At 29.4% G+C, this 18,253-nt stretch overlaps 2 protein-coding genes across 2 annotated transcripts; both read right to left on the bottom strand.

Moving 5' to 3' along the window:
- Positions 1-2,066: 2,066 nt before the first annotated feature.
- On the bottom strand, positions 2,067-3,031 carry LOC111317445 (uncharacterized). The gene is made up of 2 exons (XM_089742958.1): positions 2,785-3,031; positions 2,067-2,658 (listed from the first exon to the last, which is right to left on the bottom strand). The coding sequence occupies exon 2, from the start codon at positions 2,640-2,642 to the stop codon at positions 2,334-2,336; it is 309 nt and encodes a 102-aa protein (XP_089599084.1). The 5' UTR covers positions 2,643-2,658; positions 2,785-3,031; the 3' UTR covers positions 2,067-2,333.
- Positions 3,032-15,353: 12,322 nt separating this feature from the next.
- On the bottom strand, positions 15,354-17,326 carry LOC111317444 (uncharacterized). The gene has a single exon (XM_022919867.2). The coding sequence runs from the start codon at positions 17,288-17,290 to the stop codon at positions 15,815-15,817; it is 1,476 nt and encodes a 491-aa protein (XP_022775602.2). The 5' UTR covers positions 17,291-17,326; the 3' UTR covers positions 15,354-15,814.
- Positions 17,327-18,253: the final 927 nt, after the last annotated feature.

Genomic DNA, 18,253 nt, shown 5'->3' with positions numbered 1-18,253 from the left:
ACTGCAAATATATGCACGAGTTCAGAATCCACTGTAACATGCTTTAAAAACCTTCAGAAAAATGAAAAAAGCTAAAGCATATTTGAAGTAATAAACCTAACCAAAATAAGCAACAGAAAAGCTACCTAATAGCATTTCTCTGATTTCGAGTTCATGTTGACGAAAGAATTTACTTGTGTTAAATGAACTGCCTTGATTATTAGTTAAAGATTTGATTATGCCTCTTCGTTTTATAAAACTCTCAAAAGAAGTGTTTTAAATCTTGTTCTGTATGCAATGAAGAGAAAAACAGCAAATCTCTGATAAATGATTCCTTTGGTTGTATTATTGAAATGAGTTGCATGCTGATTCAGCTGTCCCTCTCTTGCCATAGAATAGGCTAAAAATTTTCAACCTAGGTCAATTGTAGAGCATTACTACAAAATAGTCACGTTTTGTTGTCGCTGTTGTAGCATCATTTTATTCATCACCGTCATCATAGTTTTCCCCAATAATGTCCTAACACTTTCAATGACCTTTCTACGTGTTCCCTTGCCTTTCCCCTCTCACACTAGAGCTGCAAGGATTAACTGTTTGTAATGTTTTAGCTTCATCCAATTTTTTCATAAAAATCCTTTTGAGCTGTTAGGTAGCATTGCTAGCTAGCAAACAATCCCGGATACCTCCCTGACTCTACGTTTTTTTATAAAGCGGTCACAATCTAAATATAGCGAAAAAAATTATAAATATTAAATTTTAAATTTATTAAATATCAATTTTAATTGTGATTACATGAATCAATTTACATAAACTTTAGGTTTTCTTACTCTCTTATTTGGATGTCCAATATTTAGTACTACTATCTGTCTCATTCTGAATAATAATAACCTGTTTTATTGTTCTTTACATTTTAGCACTCCATTTCCTGATTTTTGGTAAACGTAGAATCTTGTAAGCCAATATGTGAGATCGTTCTGAGATGTCGACAGACTAAGAGTATTTGAACTAAGCTAAATATTGAGTATATGGATCAGTGAACGTATTCCGTGGTGCTGAATTGTAGCATTTTTATCTTATTTTTTAATTTCCCCCTATTGTTGAAGTCTTAACCTTTCCAGTAATTCTTCGCTTTATTTCATTAACCAGGCTTATCAACTTCCAAACCTATGAAATTTCTGTTCTGGGACCTGGAATCATCCACTTTGGTGAAAAACTTGGAACTTTAAAGGTGGTGATACTTTACTGCATGTCAGGTGGGGTCTTTGAGATATGTACATCCTCCGGATAGCAATCATAAATCAGGTTGAGCTACTTCATCCAATATCGATCAAAGCGCCTGTGCCAACGCATGAGGCCCATTTGTCTTGCTTGGTGGTAGTTCAGATATCCTCAGGTCCAATAAATTTTAGTGCCAATCAGATAATGTCAGGATCAGGTGCCATGGGCTCCATTCCCCTTTTCTTTTTCTCTCTTCACCCCACCCAAACCAAGCCAAATTAAGCTGATACTGTTAGACGGACGGATTCATAAAGCATAAACAATCCATGCTACAGGGTTCTTCATTTTGATTACCCTCATATCTGTATCCGACACTTTTTGACCATTTTGATATTCACACAGGGTATGACAGTTTCGTCCTCAAGATCGATGCAAAAGAACATAATGTACCCATGTCGAACACAGGTATCTCTCCGGCATCCTATCCTGAGTTAAAATTTTTAAACAAGCTTAGGTAAAAAACTTGGCGATCGGCAGATACTATATCTGCAATTAATTCTAAAACTTTGTACCTAAGGAGATAATTATTTCAAGAGAAATCAGAGGAGATGATTTACATGTACTACTCTTAGGCACATATTATCAGTATCAGATGTGATATCTTGGATAAGGAAAATGCTTTTCAGTCGGATTTCCTAGGCCAAATAGATAATTTAACTTGATATAAAAATACTTTTACCATTGAAATTGTGTATAACAATAATCTTTTCATTGTATATAATTAGACTAGTATTTCAACCCAAAAATCCCGTGAATCAACATAATATATATATATATATATATATAGAGGATGTCCACCATTCCCAGTCAAGAATTAATGATACTACCAAATTAATGTTCCTTCATTGATGAAACCTAGAATCAGTTTTGTAAATGTATCAAGCATGCATGAACTAATCATGAGAAGGAGATGAAGTAAAAACTCCAGCAAGAAAACAAAAAAATTAGTTAATACAGAATTAACAATGATTTTCTAGCAGAGCCTTTGTAGCAGCAATAAGTCAATAACACACCTTATATACTAACATATATATACAATGAGAAGTATTGAGGCTCCATACATCTGTGCTACTAGATCATTCAGCAGCGGCCGACGCAGAATTTGGCTTAGATGTAGAATCCCGAAGGGATGCAGATTGGGAGTCAATGCTTTTGGTCCGCTGGAGACTTGGGGCCCGATGAAGCCTGCAACGGAATGAACCAGCATGCGTGGTTGGAGAGCACAGGCAATTGGTCTTTGTTACACTTGACTGTCTGCTAAGCCTAGACGGCGCACCTTGCCCTGCTGCTGGTGCCATATGAGACTCTACAACACTGGATATCATTTCAGACTCTGATGGAATCTCCACTTTCAGATCCTTCTTCGACATCTGCCCACTGTCCATTATAGCCCTCTTTATCCTGGCAAGTTTCAACGCTTAATTAGCATATATAGTACTTCTACATGAAAAGTATGCCATGAAACACTACACTACTTTTATGTAGCTAGCAAGGCAAAGATAGAAAACATATATACAGTCCTGGTACCTCTAGCAAGGGGTCTTGAATGACCTGAAATTGAACAGATGATGATTCACTTGTTTAGAGTTCCGATAGCTTTGAAATGAAGAAGAGAGAAAAGATGTGGATAAAGAGATGCAATTGGCTATGCTAAAAAAAAGAAAAGATGATAGGGCCTTGTACTATTCTTCTTAATCTTTCTTTTCTGTCACGAGATTTCTAATCAAATCCATTAACCCTCCAACCTACATTTGTCACTTTTCTCTTCAACCACTCTTACAAAAAAAAAAAAAAAAAAAGGTCCATCAAATACGACCCCATTGGTCGTCCCCTTTTTATCTTTTCAAAGTTTTCACCCATTTCTCGGCATGCATCCGAATTATGAGATCAGATGATGATGGCCCTCCCAATGATCTTCTAATCGGTCCCTAAGTTATATCATGAGAGACATTCTCGGGGGTCTCAATTTTTAGCTTATCACTTCCTTCCACAATTTGCATTTATGAATCTATACATCAGTTTGTGATCGTATTGTATTGTATCCCACTTAACAGGTTGTACTTGCCTCTCGGCTTAAAATCTTTTCAAATGAAATGATATATATTACTTGTGGGGCCACTGAGACATGACATATATGTACTTCTGGGCCCGGTGGGACATGACATCCCGCCCTTCCGACGTCGACTATTGAAAAAAATATTTGCACCAATTTTTCATAAAACTTCAAAGAAGAAAAACATAAAATGGAGGAAATATTTTTACATATATTTATGTTATATATAATATACTTAAAAAACTTATTAAAAAATCAATTAATTCAATCAATTAAATTATTAATTTAAAAAAATAAAAATTGATCAAATTAATAGATTAAATCACTTTATTTAATTGATTATTACTAAAATTGAACTAATCAAATAAATTTAATTAAATCCAATTGATTTTGATTGATCAAATAAGTTGAAATCTACTTATGCTCACTCTTATTTTTTTTCAATATTTTATTCTTTAATTAAAATTAATGCTACTTAGGATGATAATGACTTAAAAATGAAAACATTTTAATCTTCTTATAGAATTAATTAAATATATGAGAGAATGTTCATCATATATATTCGAATTACACATTCTATCATTGTCGGGGGAGTAAAATAAAAATATTTGAATTACGCATAGGTTTTAATCGACAAGGATATCCGTCGACATCATCGTCCTCAGATCTTGTTTTATACATTTTTTTTTAAACTGCCCTTTTTGACCCGACACCATACATTAAGATATCAAACGTTGTTAGAAGTTGTTGATTTATTACAATTCCACTGAAAATAAAGTGGTCAGTACACCATTTAGGGACGATGTGAGGCTGATGCTGCCATATTTCAGCTACAATAGTTTAGTGCGCATCAATTACAGGCCGACTTCTTCGAAAGGGCTCAAGAAATGATTATTAGGTGGATATGATAATTGAACATTATAGCATGCAGGATTCTTTATGATTATTTTATGTTCCTAAAATTTTTTTTTTTTTTTTTTATGTGTGTACCAACGTCCTTGTGTAAATACATAAATATATATATATTTAAACCAAAAATTTTAATGTTCACTATTAAATGGTACACGTGGGCAAATTTGGCTTTAACTCAAGTGACAATATATTTTATACATATATAAAGAGATTCTGAAAAATATTTTAATTTCAAATTTTTAACTCAAGTGATATAGATTAGATGGCGTTGGATTAATATTTTAACTTTGAAAATGGCAAAGTACAAGTTCACATGGATGTAATGCGATTTAAATAAGCTAAATGCTCAGTGTTCTATGAATTTTTTTATCTCTAAAGTGTGATAAGAAATTATGAATTACTTTCAGCAATTTTATGAGTCGTTTGTTAATTTATTCTTTCAAAAACATTTTTAAATCCAAATTAATATATTACGATTCTGAGCTCAATTCTTATGCTTCTAGGCTCAAATGAGACCCAAGAGGGAGAGCCCAATTAACTATTTGCAGAACCAGGATTCGGCCCAGTGTTGTTATCGAGAGTGGTTTTGTTTCCAACCAAAACCTGCCTCTCTGTTCGGCTCGTAGGCCTTTACTATGCAAGAATATTGGGCTTACCATGGCTTTTAAATACACAATTTCCACAGAAATCATTGTTTCATCATAGACATCTTATCACAAAAAATATGTCATGCATCTGATTCATAGACAAGTTTTTTTTTTCCTCTACGATTTTATTGGATGTGATATAAATTAAGATATATAGAAACCAGAAATTATTATTTAAATCACTGTTATCTTTCTTATCACATCAATTATAAACCTACAAGGCCACTAATTGGGGTAAGAAATATCATTAAAACATTGTGATCTCCTTAAATATTATATATGAGTTTAAAATTATTATTAATATTTTGTTTATATAAAAAGATCATAGCTTATATAAAAAATAAGTTATAGATATTAAGATTTGAATTATAAATTTATAAGATATTATTTTATAAAAATGATTATATAAATTAATTGAATTAAATTTTAAATTTAATTTTCATTAATAATTATGTTACGTAACTAATATAATTAAGAATTAAAATCATTTATTACTAGAGACACAGTACCTTAATAGGTATGAAGGTAGCTGTGGCAGATCTAAGTGATGCTCAAAGGGGTCAATTAAGCCCCACTAAGCTTGAAATTATAGATAGATTTTCTTCATTGATCTCATTGAAATTATATGGAAATTTAATGGGAGGAGTGGTGAATGAATAAGTTTCATATCTTATAATTACACGTTTTTCGTACCACATTGACCAAATAAACATTTATTTCTTTTAAACGCGATAAGTACTGCTAATTAAACTCATTAAAATATTTTGATACTTGTACTGAAGATCTAGAGTAAATAAATTTCACCTTATCTTTAGTTTTTTTATTTAATGGGTTAGGAAGCTTAAGAAGACATGTAAGATGAAAATTTGAATTCCACCATCCCCTATCTCCTATCCAATAGATAAAAATAAAATAATAAAATTGACCGTCATTTGATGACAAATCTTGTACAATAAATTTATGTAAGCCAAATTTTTGGTAAAAAGAAAAATATTTAATGTGTTATTCTTTTGATACATATATAATCTTGAATGAATCTTATGTATCATGCATTAATTATTTTTATTTGATTTAATTTAAATTTTAAAATATTTTATATAATAAATTACTTTAATATTTTTAATTGATTTATCTTTAACATAAACATGAACAAACAAGAGATTAATTCTTTTTCATATATAAAAAACATTAAATGTGCTAACGAAATAAAATTAACCTAAAATCGTCGTGCTAATCTAATATAAATATATATAAGATACAAAATATCAAATATAAAAAAAAAAGTTATTCAACGTGAATAATATTCTTTTGTTTACATTTATTTCCAATTTTTATGTTTTAAGCCTCTGCTTTTTTTTTTTTTCATTAATGATTTTTACTATGAAATAATTCGCATGTTTAACATTTTCTCTTTGCAAAATTATATAATATGTTTTGTTATTATGAATGCTTATCAAACTTAGGACGGAATATTTGTAAGTTTGCAACAACAAAAAAAAAAAAAGAAAACTGGTCTGAACTGAATGCAATTTAATTAATTAATTAACCCATGTTGAAAAGTTTAGTAAAAGTAGGGTCATGCACGAAAGGAAGCCAACAATGTCAAACTGGGAGATAAATTAAGAAGATTGTATAACAATTATACTTCACAAATTCTAAATTTGTTTAGTTGTTTTTACTAGCTAGCTAGTGATTAGTTGCCATCCCACAAGTTGATATGTTTTGGGTATATTGAGTTAATCAATTGGCTCAAGTTTTTATTCAGTTCTTAATGAGATTTGGGAAAGGTCAAACTGCTAAATTGGAAATTTAATAAATTTTTTAATTTTATGATGACTCCAATGTGCAATATCTTTCATTTTCCCAACTAGTTACATAGTTTTTAAAAGCATTTCTTATATTTAACCCTTAAACTTCAGTTTTTATTACATTTTATTATAAAAATTTAAATTTTTTTATAATTTTGGTATTAAATATTTTTCATTTAAAAAAAGAAAAACTAAAAAATAATATTAGATGTTAAAAGTTATAATTTGTTTCATATAGTGATTTTTGGATTATTTTGCATTTGAAATTTGGAAACTTAAATTAAAAAAAATATAGATTTGGATTTTAAATTAAATATAAATTATTTGATAAAACACATGTGAATAAGTCTTTCATTATTATTTGAAAATTCATGAATTTGTTAGTTTATATCGGTTATCAAATGATGAATTTGAAATTAATATACTAATATCCTTTCAAATATACAAATATAATAAATCTTAATTAATTATATATATAATGCACATTTCATTCTCATAATCATATATATATATATATATATATATATATATATTATAACATATATGCATATCTAATAAGATATATCACATGTACACTTATGTGAACAATTTTTTTGAATGACATGTAAGATAATATTAATTTAATATTATTCAAAATAATCAAATATCTAAAACTTTTAAATTATATTATATTAAATATTCAAATATTGATTTGATTTTAAATGCATTTTTATCCAGATATATCTAAACCCAATTATATATTACTCAAAATAATAAAAAAATGAAAACTTTTTTATATATAACTCTTTTTAGGTAGTTTATGACAAATATTGATTTAAATTTAAATTTATTTTTTTAATTCATATATATTTAAATCTACTTTTCAAATTTAAAATTATATATATAACATTTCTTGCTCTTATTCGAAATTTGTGCATATTCTTATATTGTAATTAACTGTCTTTATGATCTTTTTCTTTATAAAACACTAATTTTGTACCCTTACAATTGCATGGAATTTTTATATTTATAATAATATTTAATTTAATTTATACAAATCTACATAGAATTTTTGTAGATTTAAGATTTTGTATTTATTACTAAATATTATCTTCTCTTTTTTATTTTTATTAAATTTATATATTTAATGTTAAAATTTTTTATTTGATTTTTAATTTCATAAATTGAAAGTATAAAAATTCCAAAATAAAAAATATAATTTATCAACAAAATTTTCAAATAACTTTTTAACATCTATCTTAATTTAGAAAAGTATATTAGTAAGTATTTAAGACATTGAAATTTTTAATTAATTCATTTCATAAATTTGATTGGTTAATTGATAAAAAAGAGAAAATTGCTATATAAAAAAAGGTTTACATAAAATCCAAATGTAGTAAGTATTTATAAATTCTAGAATTTTAAGCAAAATTGATAAATAAGATAAACTAAAACTGAAAGTTAATAATGAAGCCAATAAAAAAATAAAAGAATTTGAAATTGAAGACAAAAATGTGATTTAGGAAGTCAAATCGAGAAAAGTTTATCAGATTCTAAACTATTTCTTAATCTCCTAATCATTTTATCTTTTTTTTTCAGATTCTAAACTATTCCTTAATCTCTAAAACATTTATCTTTTCTATGTATACACGTAACCATGATCAAAAAATTTTATTCATTACAAAAAAAACGGAATGATTAAAAAACTCCGATTTAAAATTTTTATCACCATAATAAAATAGAATTTAGAGTATAAGCAATAGAACTAATATTTATATATATAAACCAAAAATTACATGAAAATTAAATGAATACCTTTTTAAAAATAGATCACCTACCTAAAAAAATGCTTCCTTTTTTTTTTCTAAAAAATCCATTGTTTATTATTATTAATAGTATAAACACTATAAGAACATGTATATATAGCAACGGTCAAAATCGTTACTAAATGTCAATTTCTTACAGTTAAAAATGTTTTGAAACAATTTTTTGTTGTTGCAAGGTTGTTACTATTAACCCGTTGTTTTAAAGTTAATGCAACAATAAATAGTGCCATTGATAAAAATAGATTTTGCAACGACTTTTGGTTATTGCTATATAAACCATTTATTCGCAATGATAAAAGTTGTTGTGTAAAATTTTTTTTAACAACAATAATTTTTTGTTAAAAAAAATTAACGCAATAATATTATTATGGTTGTAAAAAATTTATCATTATGATATATTTTGGTAGCCAAATTTTTTAGATAACAAAAAAAATTAGTTGCTAAAAAATGTATTTGCAATGATAAATAACATTGTATAAACTTCATTTTAGCAACAATATAATTTGATTACAAAAATTGTAACATGATAATATTATTTTAGTTACATAAAAAATTTCATAATGATTACATGTCATTTAAATTCTTTTTGCAACCATAAAATATTGGTCACAAAACTCTTAAGTGACCATGTTCTTGCCATAGATTACATGTTTCGTTACAATTAAATATCATTTGTTAAACTATTTTCAACAATCATTAAATATTGGTCACAAAAACTCTTAAGTAACCATATTATTGTAGTTACATAACATATTTCGTTATGATTAAATGTCATTTGTTAAATTATTTTTAGCAACCATATAAGTTGGTTACAAAAACTCTTAAGTACTAATACTATTTTGTTATATAACATACTTTGTAACGATTAAATATATTTATTATAAATTTTTTTTCATAACAATAATATTTCATTGCCTTCTAATATTTTGCAACATTTGCATAACTAGTTACTAATTATGTTTAAAATCATGATTTTTTGTCGTTACAAACAATAATTTTAACAACGGTTATAACCATTTTAAAATCTTTTACAAAATTGTTGTTGTCGTTAGTAAAATATTTTTCACAATGATTTATATAATTTTAATAACAACTTTTATCATTGCGATTATTTTAACACAATTAATTCAAAGAATTGTAACATCGATTATTATTATTACATAAAAAATTTTAAAAATAACTTTTTACTGTTTGTAACAAATTTATTGTTGCCAATTGTCAAATAATGGAATTTATTATTTTATTTATAAATATAATAAAAAAATAAATTTACAATTGCATCATTTAACATTTACAATGAGCCATGCCATCAAAAAATCAATAAAACAAGTTTACCCCAGGCTACGAACTTTATTTTTTCAATTATATATGCTGAATCATTCGCCCACCCACATATTCTGAAACATTTGCCCTCTTTCACATCAACCATACCCCAATATTTCTTGGATTGAAGAACATACTATGCTAGGGCCAGCAAGTAGATTTGGTGTTAACATGATCATTGATACAAGCATTTGTCCTTAAAGTGAAAAGAAGCCTTGCCCCTAATGCAAAAGAGAGGAAGTGGTGTATATGAAAGCGGTACTAGTTTCCACCCATCTTATTGCATTAAGTAGTTTATTGTAGTAAGATCCTAGTTTAACGAACGTATAAAACAGAAAAAATGAACATATCAAGTACTGATAATACATTACACTAACATGTAAATTTATTATTTAAGAACCCAGATGATAAATTACATTGACATATCAAGGGATAGAATAAAAAGAGATCCCATAACACAATATCAAGGATCATGTAAATTTAAATTTAACTTTAAATGTTTAACTCTAGCGAAACTATTATGATCGTCAATGTGAGTGATCGATCTATAAATTCTAGCATGAATTAATGAACAGATGAAGTCAAATAAGTGTTCATCTGCAGCCTAGCCAGTCTCGAAACATTGCCAACTTGCACATTGTGAAGGGCTATTGGGCATCATAGGCTAAATCAATAGACTGCTGACATAGGCTTATGAAAACCATTCATATTAATTGAGTGATTAATATTTTAATTTTTATATTTATATATATTTTAAATATTTAAGTGATTAAATATTTCAATTTTTATATTTATATATATTTAAATAAATAAAATAATTCATGCATCTCACGAAAATAAAATTTTAATTTATATTATAAATTAAATTCAAATTCATTCTATCGTATTATATTCCAAGTTCAACGCCAAATTTGCGACGAAGGAATTATAGCAATGCTACCCTATTGGTTATTAACTTAACCTTTGTAAGTACTAGTATTAAAAAGATGTCGGTAAACGATGTGTATTTGTCGCACTGTAAACACAACAGCAAAGCGTCCTGACAATACTTGAATTGGATGGGACACGGTTTCGTTGTCCTGTCTAGAGCGCCATATTTTAATTACTCAGTCCGTCCAAGGGCCCATTAAGGTTAGATTTGTTTGTCTAAAATTAAAAATAACGATATTATTTATGCAACGATAAGATTAAATATTATAAATGATAAAATTAAAATTAATAGTAATTATATACATTTAAATATAAATATAATGACATCAATAGAATTAAACAAAATAATGGATTTTTTATCATAATTTCATATATTAAATTAGTCGTCGTAGACTTTCTCTCTCCAATTAAAACTTGAAAGAATACATTAGTTGGAGTCTCCAATTGCACTAAATACAATTTAGGGAGTGACGGAATTAAAACCGAAGTGGAGCACTGAAATTGATCATCTCTGGACCAAGCTTTTACCATCTTTACTTAGGCACTTTTCCGATATGTCTAGGTTTGATTTACACTACTTCTGCTTGATAAAATTATTGAACAAACTTTCCAGTTTCCCTTACTATTATTCTTTGTTATTCCTGGAGCGGTTGGGTCGGATTGGATATACCTTTGCCTAACCCCAGATGTTCTCCTCTGTCTGGGCAAAGCCTTTGGTCTGATCCAGCACTTTAAGCTGTAATCATAATGGCATAGCAATACTATATATCTTTTGTAGTCATTTTTGGCATTTCTTTTCCCTTTACCAAAATCACAAGGGCGATGGGAATGAAGTACATGTTATATTCACATTAAAGAAAAAAAAAAGCACTATATAAAATCTTAATTGCAACTTAGTTCTTATTTTTTTACATACTAACCACGAATTTCATATAAAATGAATTCATAAAACGTATATGTTATATTCATTATTATGCACATCAAAGGTACTCGTAAATTTCACATTTGATGAATGAATTTCAAACGGATCATGATTACAAGTAGCATTTCGGTTGTTTACACAAGACTATAATTAAGAAATTGAATTATTGAAGTTTGGAAGAAAGATTATATCATTAAATAGACTCACAACCATAACCCCTTTCTCAATATCTTAATTTTGGGGCTGGCAGCTGCTGCCCCGTTTTGGACGTTGGCTGTGGTACGTATGTAAATCCGTTTGTCCATCCCCTCTCCATCTACTGCTAAACAACGGTCCAGGACCTAGTTGATCCCAATTATAAACCACTAAAAACAGTACTTTAATATTAAATCCCCTATTTAAGGAGCAAACCTTTGTAGTTAAGCTGATAATACTGATGAAGCCCACTGTCAAAACCCCTTATCATCTAGCTACCATTGCCTAACACCGTCCTCGGATTCAAATTGGGCAATAACAGGTTAAATGGATATCTTTAAATATTGAAAAACAAAAAAGAAATTAAAGACAAAAAATTTTTAAACATTTTTTATCGATAAAACTAATAAATTCATCAATAATATATATATATATATATATATTATAAATGAACAATCTCAAAAATAAATTTTAAATCCATCACCGCCAACACCATTAGATTAACTGTTGCATTTACATGTTAAGTGATCGAGAGTACCCTTCCTTTTTATTATTATTTATTGTTTTCAAATCTTTTTGAAGCGATAAAGTCAACAAGGAATTTTTTTTTTTTTTGTCATTGGTTCATGCATGGGCAAATTAGTAATTAAGTATTTCTTAAACTCTTACAACTAAAACAATTTATGTTGATATCAAGAGACTGGGTAACTATTCACTATTCAGTGCAGCTTTGCAGTCCGCAAACGAAACTTAAAAAACGAAGTTCCCAAATCTTTATGGACAAATTAAGAAATGTTCATTCAATGGTTTATGCAGTCTTTTTTTTTTTTTTTTTTTTTCTGTTTATTGTCTTCAAACAATATTGCACCAGAGGGGCTTTACTTATGTCCTAAGGTTTTTAAATGGGATCGGGGAGGTTGAATTTGGGGGATTCCAGTTTAACCGATTCAACTAGCGGATTCAATTTGAAAGAAAGTGTAATTTTAAATATTTAATAAAATTTTATATTTGTTATCATTATATATATATATATATTATACACTATCTATAAATCAAATTATTTTATTTCATTAGTAATCAAATATAAACTTTTACGCCCTTAGATAAAGATATAAATTTTAATTTTTTTAAATATCTTTATTAATGAGATGATATTATTTGATCTATTAATAATTTATAAATTTTATACATTGATACAATATAAGATATAAGGTTTAATATGTTGTCATTATTGTATATATTAATAAAATATCAAATGTAAACTCATTTAATAAATACTCCATGAAATTTGGTAAATATTTGACAAAAATACTCACTTGGCTTAATGATATGATCTTTAATATTAAATCAAGAGATTGAAGGCTCAAATCTACTACTTGTAAATAATTTTTGAATAAAAATAATAAAATAAACCTTAAATTCGATTTAATCCGGTTTGTACTTTTTTAACCATTTCATCCCATAAAATAGAATCACAAATAGAGCTTGTTAGACAACCCCACCAAATCTTTTTAACTCCTACCGAACATCGAGTTCTTACGATATCATGAGCTAAACCTATTAGCTTTCCTATTGACATGACCAAATAAACAAGAATTGAAAGTCTTTTATTGAAAGAACAAATCATCGAGTCTTATTCAATCGATTCGATTTTCTGATTTAATAAATTTGATTTTTTAATTACCATTTATAAGAATGTAAATAAATAAAATATTTGATAGATAATTCGTGAATATATTTAATTTTTATTCATTTATATTTATCTATTAAAATTAATAAATGATCACAAATAATATTTTTAAATTTATTAATTAAACAAATAAATCATAACTATAATAAAATTTATTCATATTCGATTCATTTGTAAAAATAAATAATGTTCAATGAACAATTTGTAAATAAACTCAATTTTTATTTATTTATATTCATTTGTTAAATTTAACATAAAAATCACGAATAACATTTTACAAATCATTAATTAAATAAATAAATTACATACACATATTTCATTCATTTACACCTCTAACTATTTATGCCATCCAATGTTTTATTGTATTCAAAATTGAAAAACCTTGGGTCAAAAAAGAGAGATACTGAATATACATATATACTTAGTTTAGAAAATAAAAGTGCAAACTTTTAATGTTGGCATCATGGATTTTCATTTTTGAATTAATCATTATCAGAATTAACAGGGTGAAATTAAGTACCAATAAGAAATGTATACGTCTCCAAGCTCAATCAATGATTATAGATGAAGATAGTGGTCATGATTATATACCTCAACCCTTCACTTCCTTAGATCTCACACTATGATAAGAAACATACATGCAAAAATTGATGGAACTACAATTAAAAGTATTACTAGATAATGGAACGACGAAAACCGGCCTTAATCCCTACCCAAATTAAAGCACCAGATATTGAGTTTGAGTCCCGGCACCACCTACGTTATCTTGGGCGGCCCACATGATGATACCGTTGGTGCACATTAAAAACAAGAACACGAACATGCACAAATAGTACCCAAAGTACAAAACCTCAATAAATAAATATTCATGAGATTGCTAGGCCATTGTTTCTAAAGTTGAAGCAAATTTATTCCATGAATAAATGTTTTGCCCTCTTGCCCTACCCTTTCTCACCCATAACATTAAAAGCCATCTATATGATATTTCAACTATAGCCCTTGCGTAAATTTAATCTCCAAACTGTCAATTGGTCCATCGCTACTTCATATTTTTTTTGCCAAGCTACTTGCAAATTTTATTTACTTCAATACTTAAATACTTGTTGTAATGTAAAATTGACTTGGTTTACTGTGATGTTTTTTTTTTTTTACTCGAACAATAATGCAAAAGAGGAGTAATCAAAAACTCCCTACCTTGGTACCTCCTAAGTCCTTCCTACTGACTTAATTCCTCACATTTTTTCGGTACTTCATATTCCTAATTTTTAGAATGAAATAGTTATCTGCATTTCTCATTTAGTAATCAATTAATTATAGAAAAAACTCAAATTACCAATAGTAAAATTAACGACATTTTTACTGAAATATCAATTGTAACAGCAAAGGATGTTTGAAAGATCGTAGTGGAGCAGCAGATGTTTGAAAGATCGCAGTGGAAAATTATTTGTTGATGGTCAATCCGAGAAGAAAAAAAAAATCTCTTCAACCAGTCGTCAATTAAATCCAAAATTCTTAATTCACTCAGTAGAGCCAATAGATTGGAACATGGAACTGTGTAGGATCACACTCCAAAGTCAAAACGTGATATTCTCCGGGTACTTCCCTTTGTCTTATCTTTCCAGAGATTATTCTTCCCTGGACACACGAGTTTTATAAGAACAAAAAAGGGTTTTCTCATTAGCCCTTCTAGGTTTTATACCTTGGGTTTTTATGCTTCGGTTTAAGGAACTCGGGAGCAAACGAGAGAAAAGAACATCCACGGATATCCTTAACCAATGCCTTTTTATTGTTTAAACGAGAACCGAGAACCCAAAAGCAGACAAATACAGACTTTTGAATTCCAAGGTCAACTCAATTTAAGCTATCGACCAGATTGACAAACATCACGACTCAGAACTTGTTGCTACTAAAGAAGAAACACTTGTCCTTTTTCTTTCTTCTTTTTATTATTTCCAATGCTAAAGCAGAAGATGCATAATAGTATATGTGAATCAAAGAAACGAAGAGACAAGAAAATTACGTAGTCGTCTAGGGATTACATTACATGTTATAAAACTAGTAAATATGATTATCATATCATATACTTTAACTATATGAAATACGCTTCTAATTAGTAACATGATGATTTTGATATCAGTCAAAGTATCCAATGACTTGAATTTAACAGCAAAAACCCTAAACTAAGCATCCAGTACTGTCGACAAAAGAGACCCACAACTTGGATTGTTGATTTTCACCTCACGCTGGGGTTCCAACTTGCATTGTGATGGGCTCAAGAATTTTGAACCCTAGCTGCTAAGGCACCCATGAAATCCGGGTACTGAAAGATATCATCCAACATGCAGTCTTGACCCAACTGTAGATGGTTCATTTGTATCTCATTGCCGTATGGCACCGCTTGAGGACCTGAAAATCCATTGAAACTCTCAAACTGCTGAGGAACCCCAGGATGGTAATCAATATAAAGACCTAAATGCTCGTTCTTAATCTCCTTCTTCAACCCACTCAGGGACTGACTGAAGGACATTTCAGTTACTGGTGAAACGATGGAATCATGAGTGCAGTTTGAGATTCTAGTACAATCAGTATCTGAATTCTTTGAGGTGGGCTTTGGTAAGAACCCTTGAATTATCTCCTGCAACAAGCCAGAATCAGAAGGCTCCTGTGGGAAGAATTCCATGTCATCAGCTTGACTATTTGACATGGTAGGCACAACAGTGTTATGACTGGAATGGTTATCCTTGAGAGGAAGAGTCATAGTAGAGCCAATGAATGAACCAGTGATGTTGTCGCTTGCCCGTAGAGAAGAGTTGGTAGAGGAATTCATCAAGGTACTGCCAGGCAAAACACTTGGAGTTGAGAAAGTAGAAGATATTGAAGAAGCAGAAGATGTTCCATTGATAAATGGAAACTGGTCAACCAGAGACTGAGGAGGCGCGTGGAGCGATGAATTTGAAGACGAATTCAAGAGGTCACGTAATAAAAGCATGTTCAGAGAAGCATTTCTTTGAGGTGCAGATCCACCAGAGAAGTCTCCCACATGGGTATTAGCAAACGACGGCCAATTTGAAGAGTGCCCAAACTGATGGCGAGTGCTGTTAAGATCCCTGATGGATGGCTGTGATTGCTTCGAGAAGTTGAAAGGAGGAAGAAAATGGTCGTTGGTGGAGTGAGGCTCGGTCACAGGGTAAACAAAATTGGTTCGAGCCTTAATTCCACGCATGGCTCGAGCAGCACAGTCATAGGCACAAGCAGCCTCCTCGGCCGTGTCAAAAGTGCCAAGCCACCGCCTCTCCTTGGATTGTGGGTCTCGTATCTCAGCAGCGTAACGGCCCCATGGCCTGCGGCGGACCCCACGATACCTCATAGTCCCACCAGGGCCGCCATTTTCTTTGAGAGACCTCTTGTTTGTCGTTGTCGTTGCAGTGGCCGTGGTGTTGGTTGTCGTGGCGGTAACGGAGGTGGCGTTTGTGGTGTGGGCGGCGCATTTCTTTGGATTGTCGGTGATGAGGTCCCGCGGGTCAGGATCAGGCACATGAGTGATACCACTAAGTCTCCTAAATGCTTCTTCCATTGGGTAAATCTTGAAATTCTTCAGCACAGAATAACGTTCCAAGGAATCAAAGGCAACAAACAAGAAAAAGAAAATCGTTCCTTTCTCTGGGGCTTGGCACCTGGAAACTGGAATGTGGACTGTGGTGGAGCATATAATATCACATATGCTTGTATTTATAGTAAAAATTACCATGAAGGGAAGTGGGAAGAGGAGAGACAGCTTCAGAAGAAAGTGACCCATTTTTATTCATGCTTTTTTTTTTTTTTTTACAAACACAAAATTCCAAAAAATACGGTTTCAAATTAGAGAGTTATTCCTAATATTCTAACGACTAAAAGATATTCCACACTTGACCAAATCGGGTTTGGGTTTTACTGCACTCGTAGTGCGATGTAATTGAATTTATTGTAATATTAATTAAATTTAAATATTAATTTTAATAAAATTTATTTAACATAAAGTTTTGTAAATTATAATTATAATAATTTTTTTATTAGTTTTAATTTTATTATAATTAATTTCACCAACTATTCAAATCATCTCTTAATAATTTGTTATTTATATAATTTTTAATATATCACATAATAATATTTTATAAATTATTATTATGTGACTTACTGCCAGCATGTAAATCCGTACACTATTATCATATATAAATTTTTTATCGAATACATTTCCTCTAACTGGTAACATTTTATTTCTTGAGGAATTTTGCTTTGTACAATGTGTATACGGGAGAAGTGAGAAGTTTTTTTGTTAATTGTCCTTTAAAAATTCATCTGCTCTGTTCTCTCAGAAATAATGCAGTCCTTAAAAGTTTTTAGTACTCCCCCTCTTTCATGCGTGTTACGGACCACCCTCCAGAGACGAAGACTTTTTCTTTTCAAGGCCTTACTCTTTCCATCTCAATTCTCTTTTAATCTCCATCACACCAAAAGCATTTTCTTTTAAATTTTAACCCATCATTTAAGTACTATATTAATTTTTTTTTTTATTTTTCAAGAGAAGATTTAAGCCAAGAATTAATTTGTTTCAAATTATTGAAAGTGTTACTAATAATCTATGCATGTTTTTCTATCAACATTGAAAAACGTTCACTATTTGATTTCTGTCAAAAGAAGATGTTTTTGACATTCAAGAAAAGGAAAATATAAT

This window comes from Durio zibethinus, chromosome 2, assembly GCF_047325235.1.
Source record: "Durio zibethinus cultivar Kanyao isolate XHJ-2024 chromosome 2, ASM4732523v1, whole genome shotgun sequence".
In the NCBI taxonomy this organism is placed as follows: domain Eukaryota; kingdom Viridiplantae; phylum Streptophyta; class Magnoliopsida; order Malvales; family Malvaceae; genus Durio; species Durio zibethinus.
Note: the sequence above shows the minus strand (reverse complement) of the source record. Positions and strands in the feature narration are given on the sequence as shown.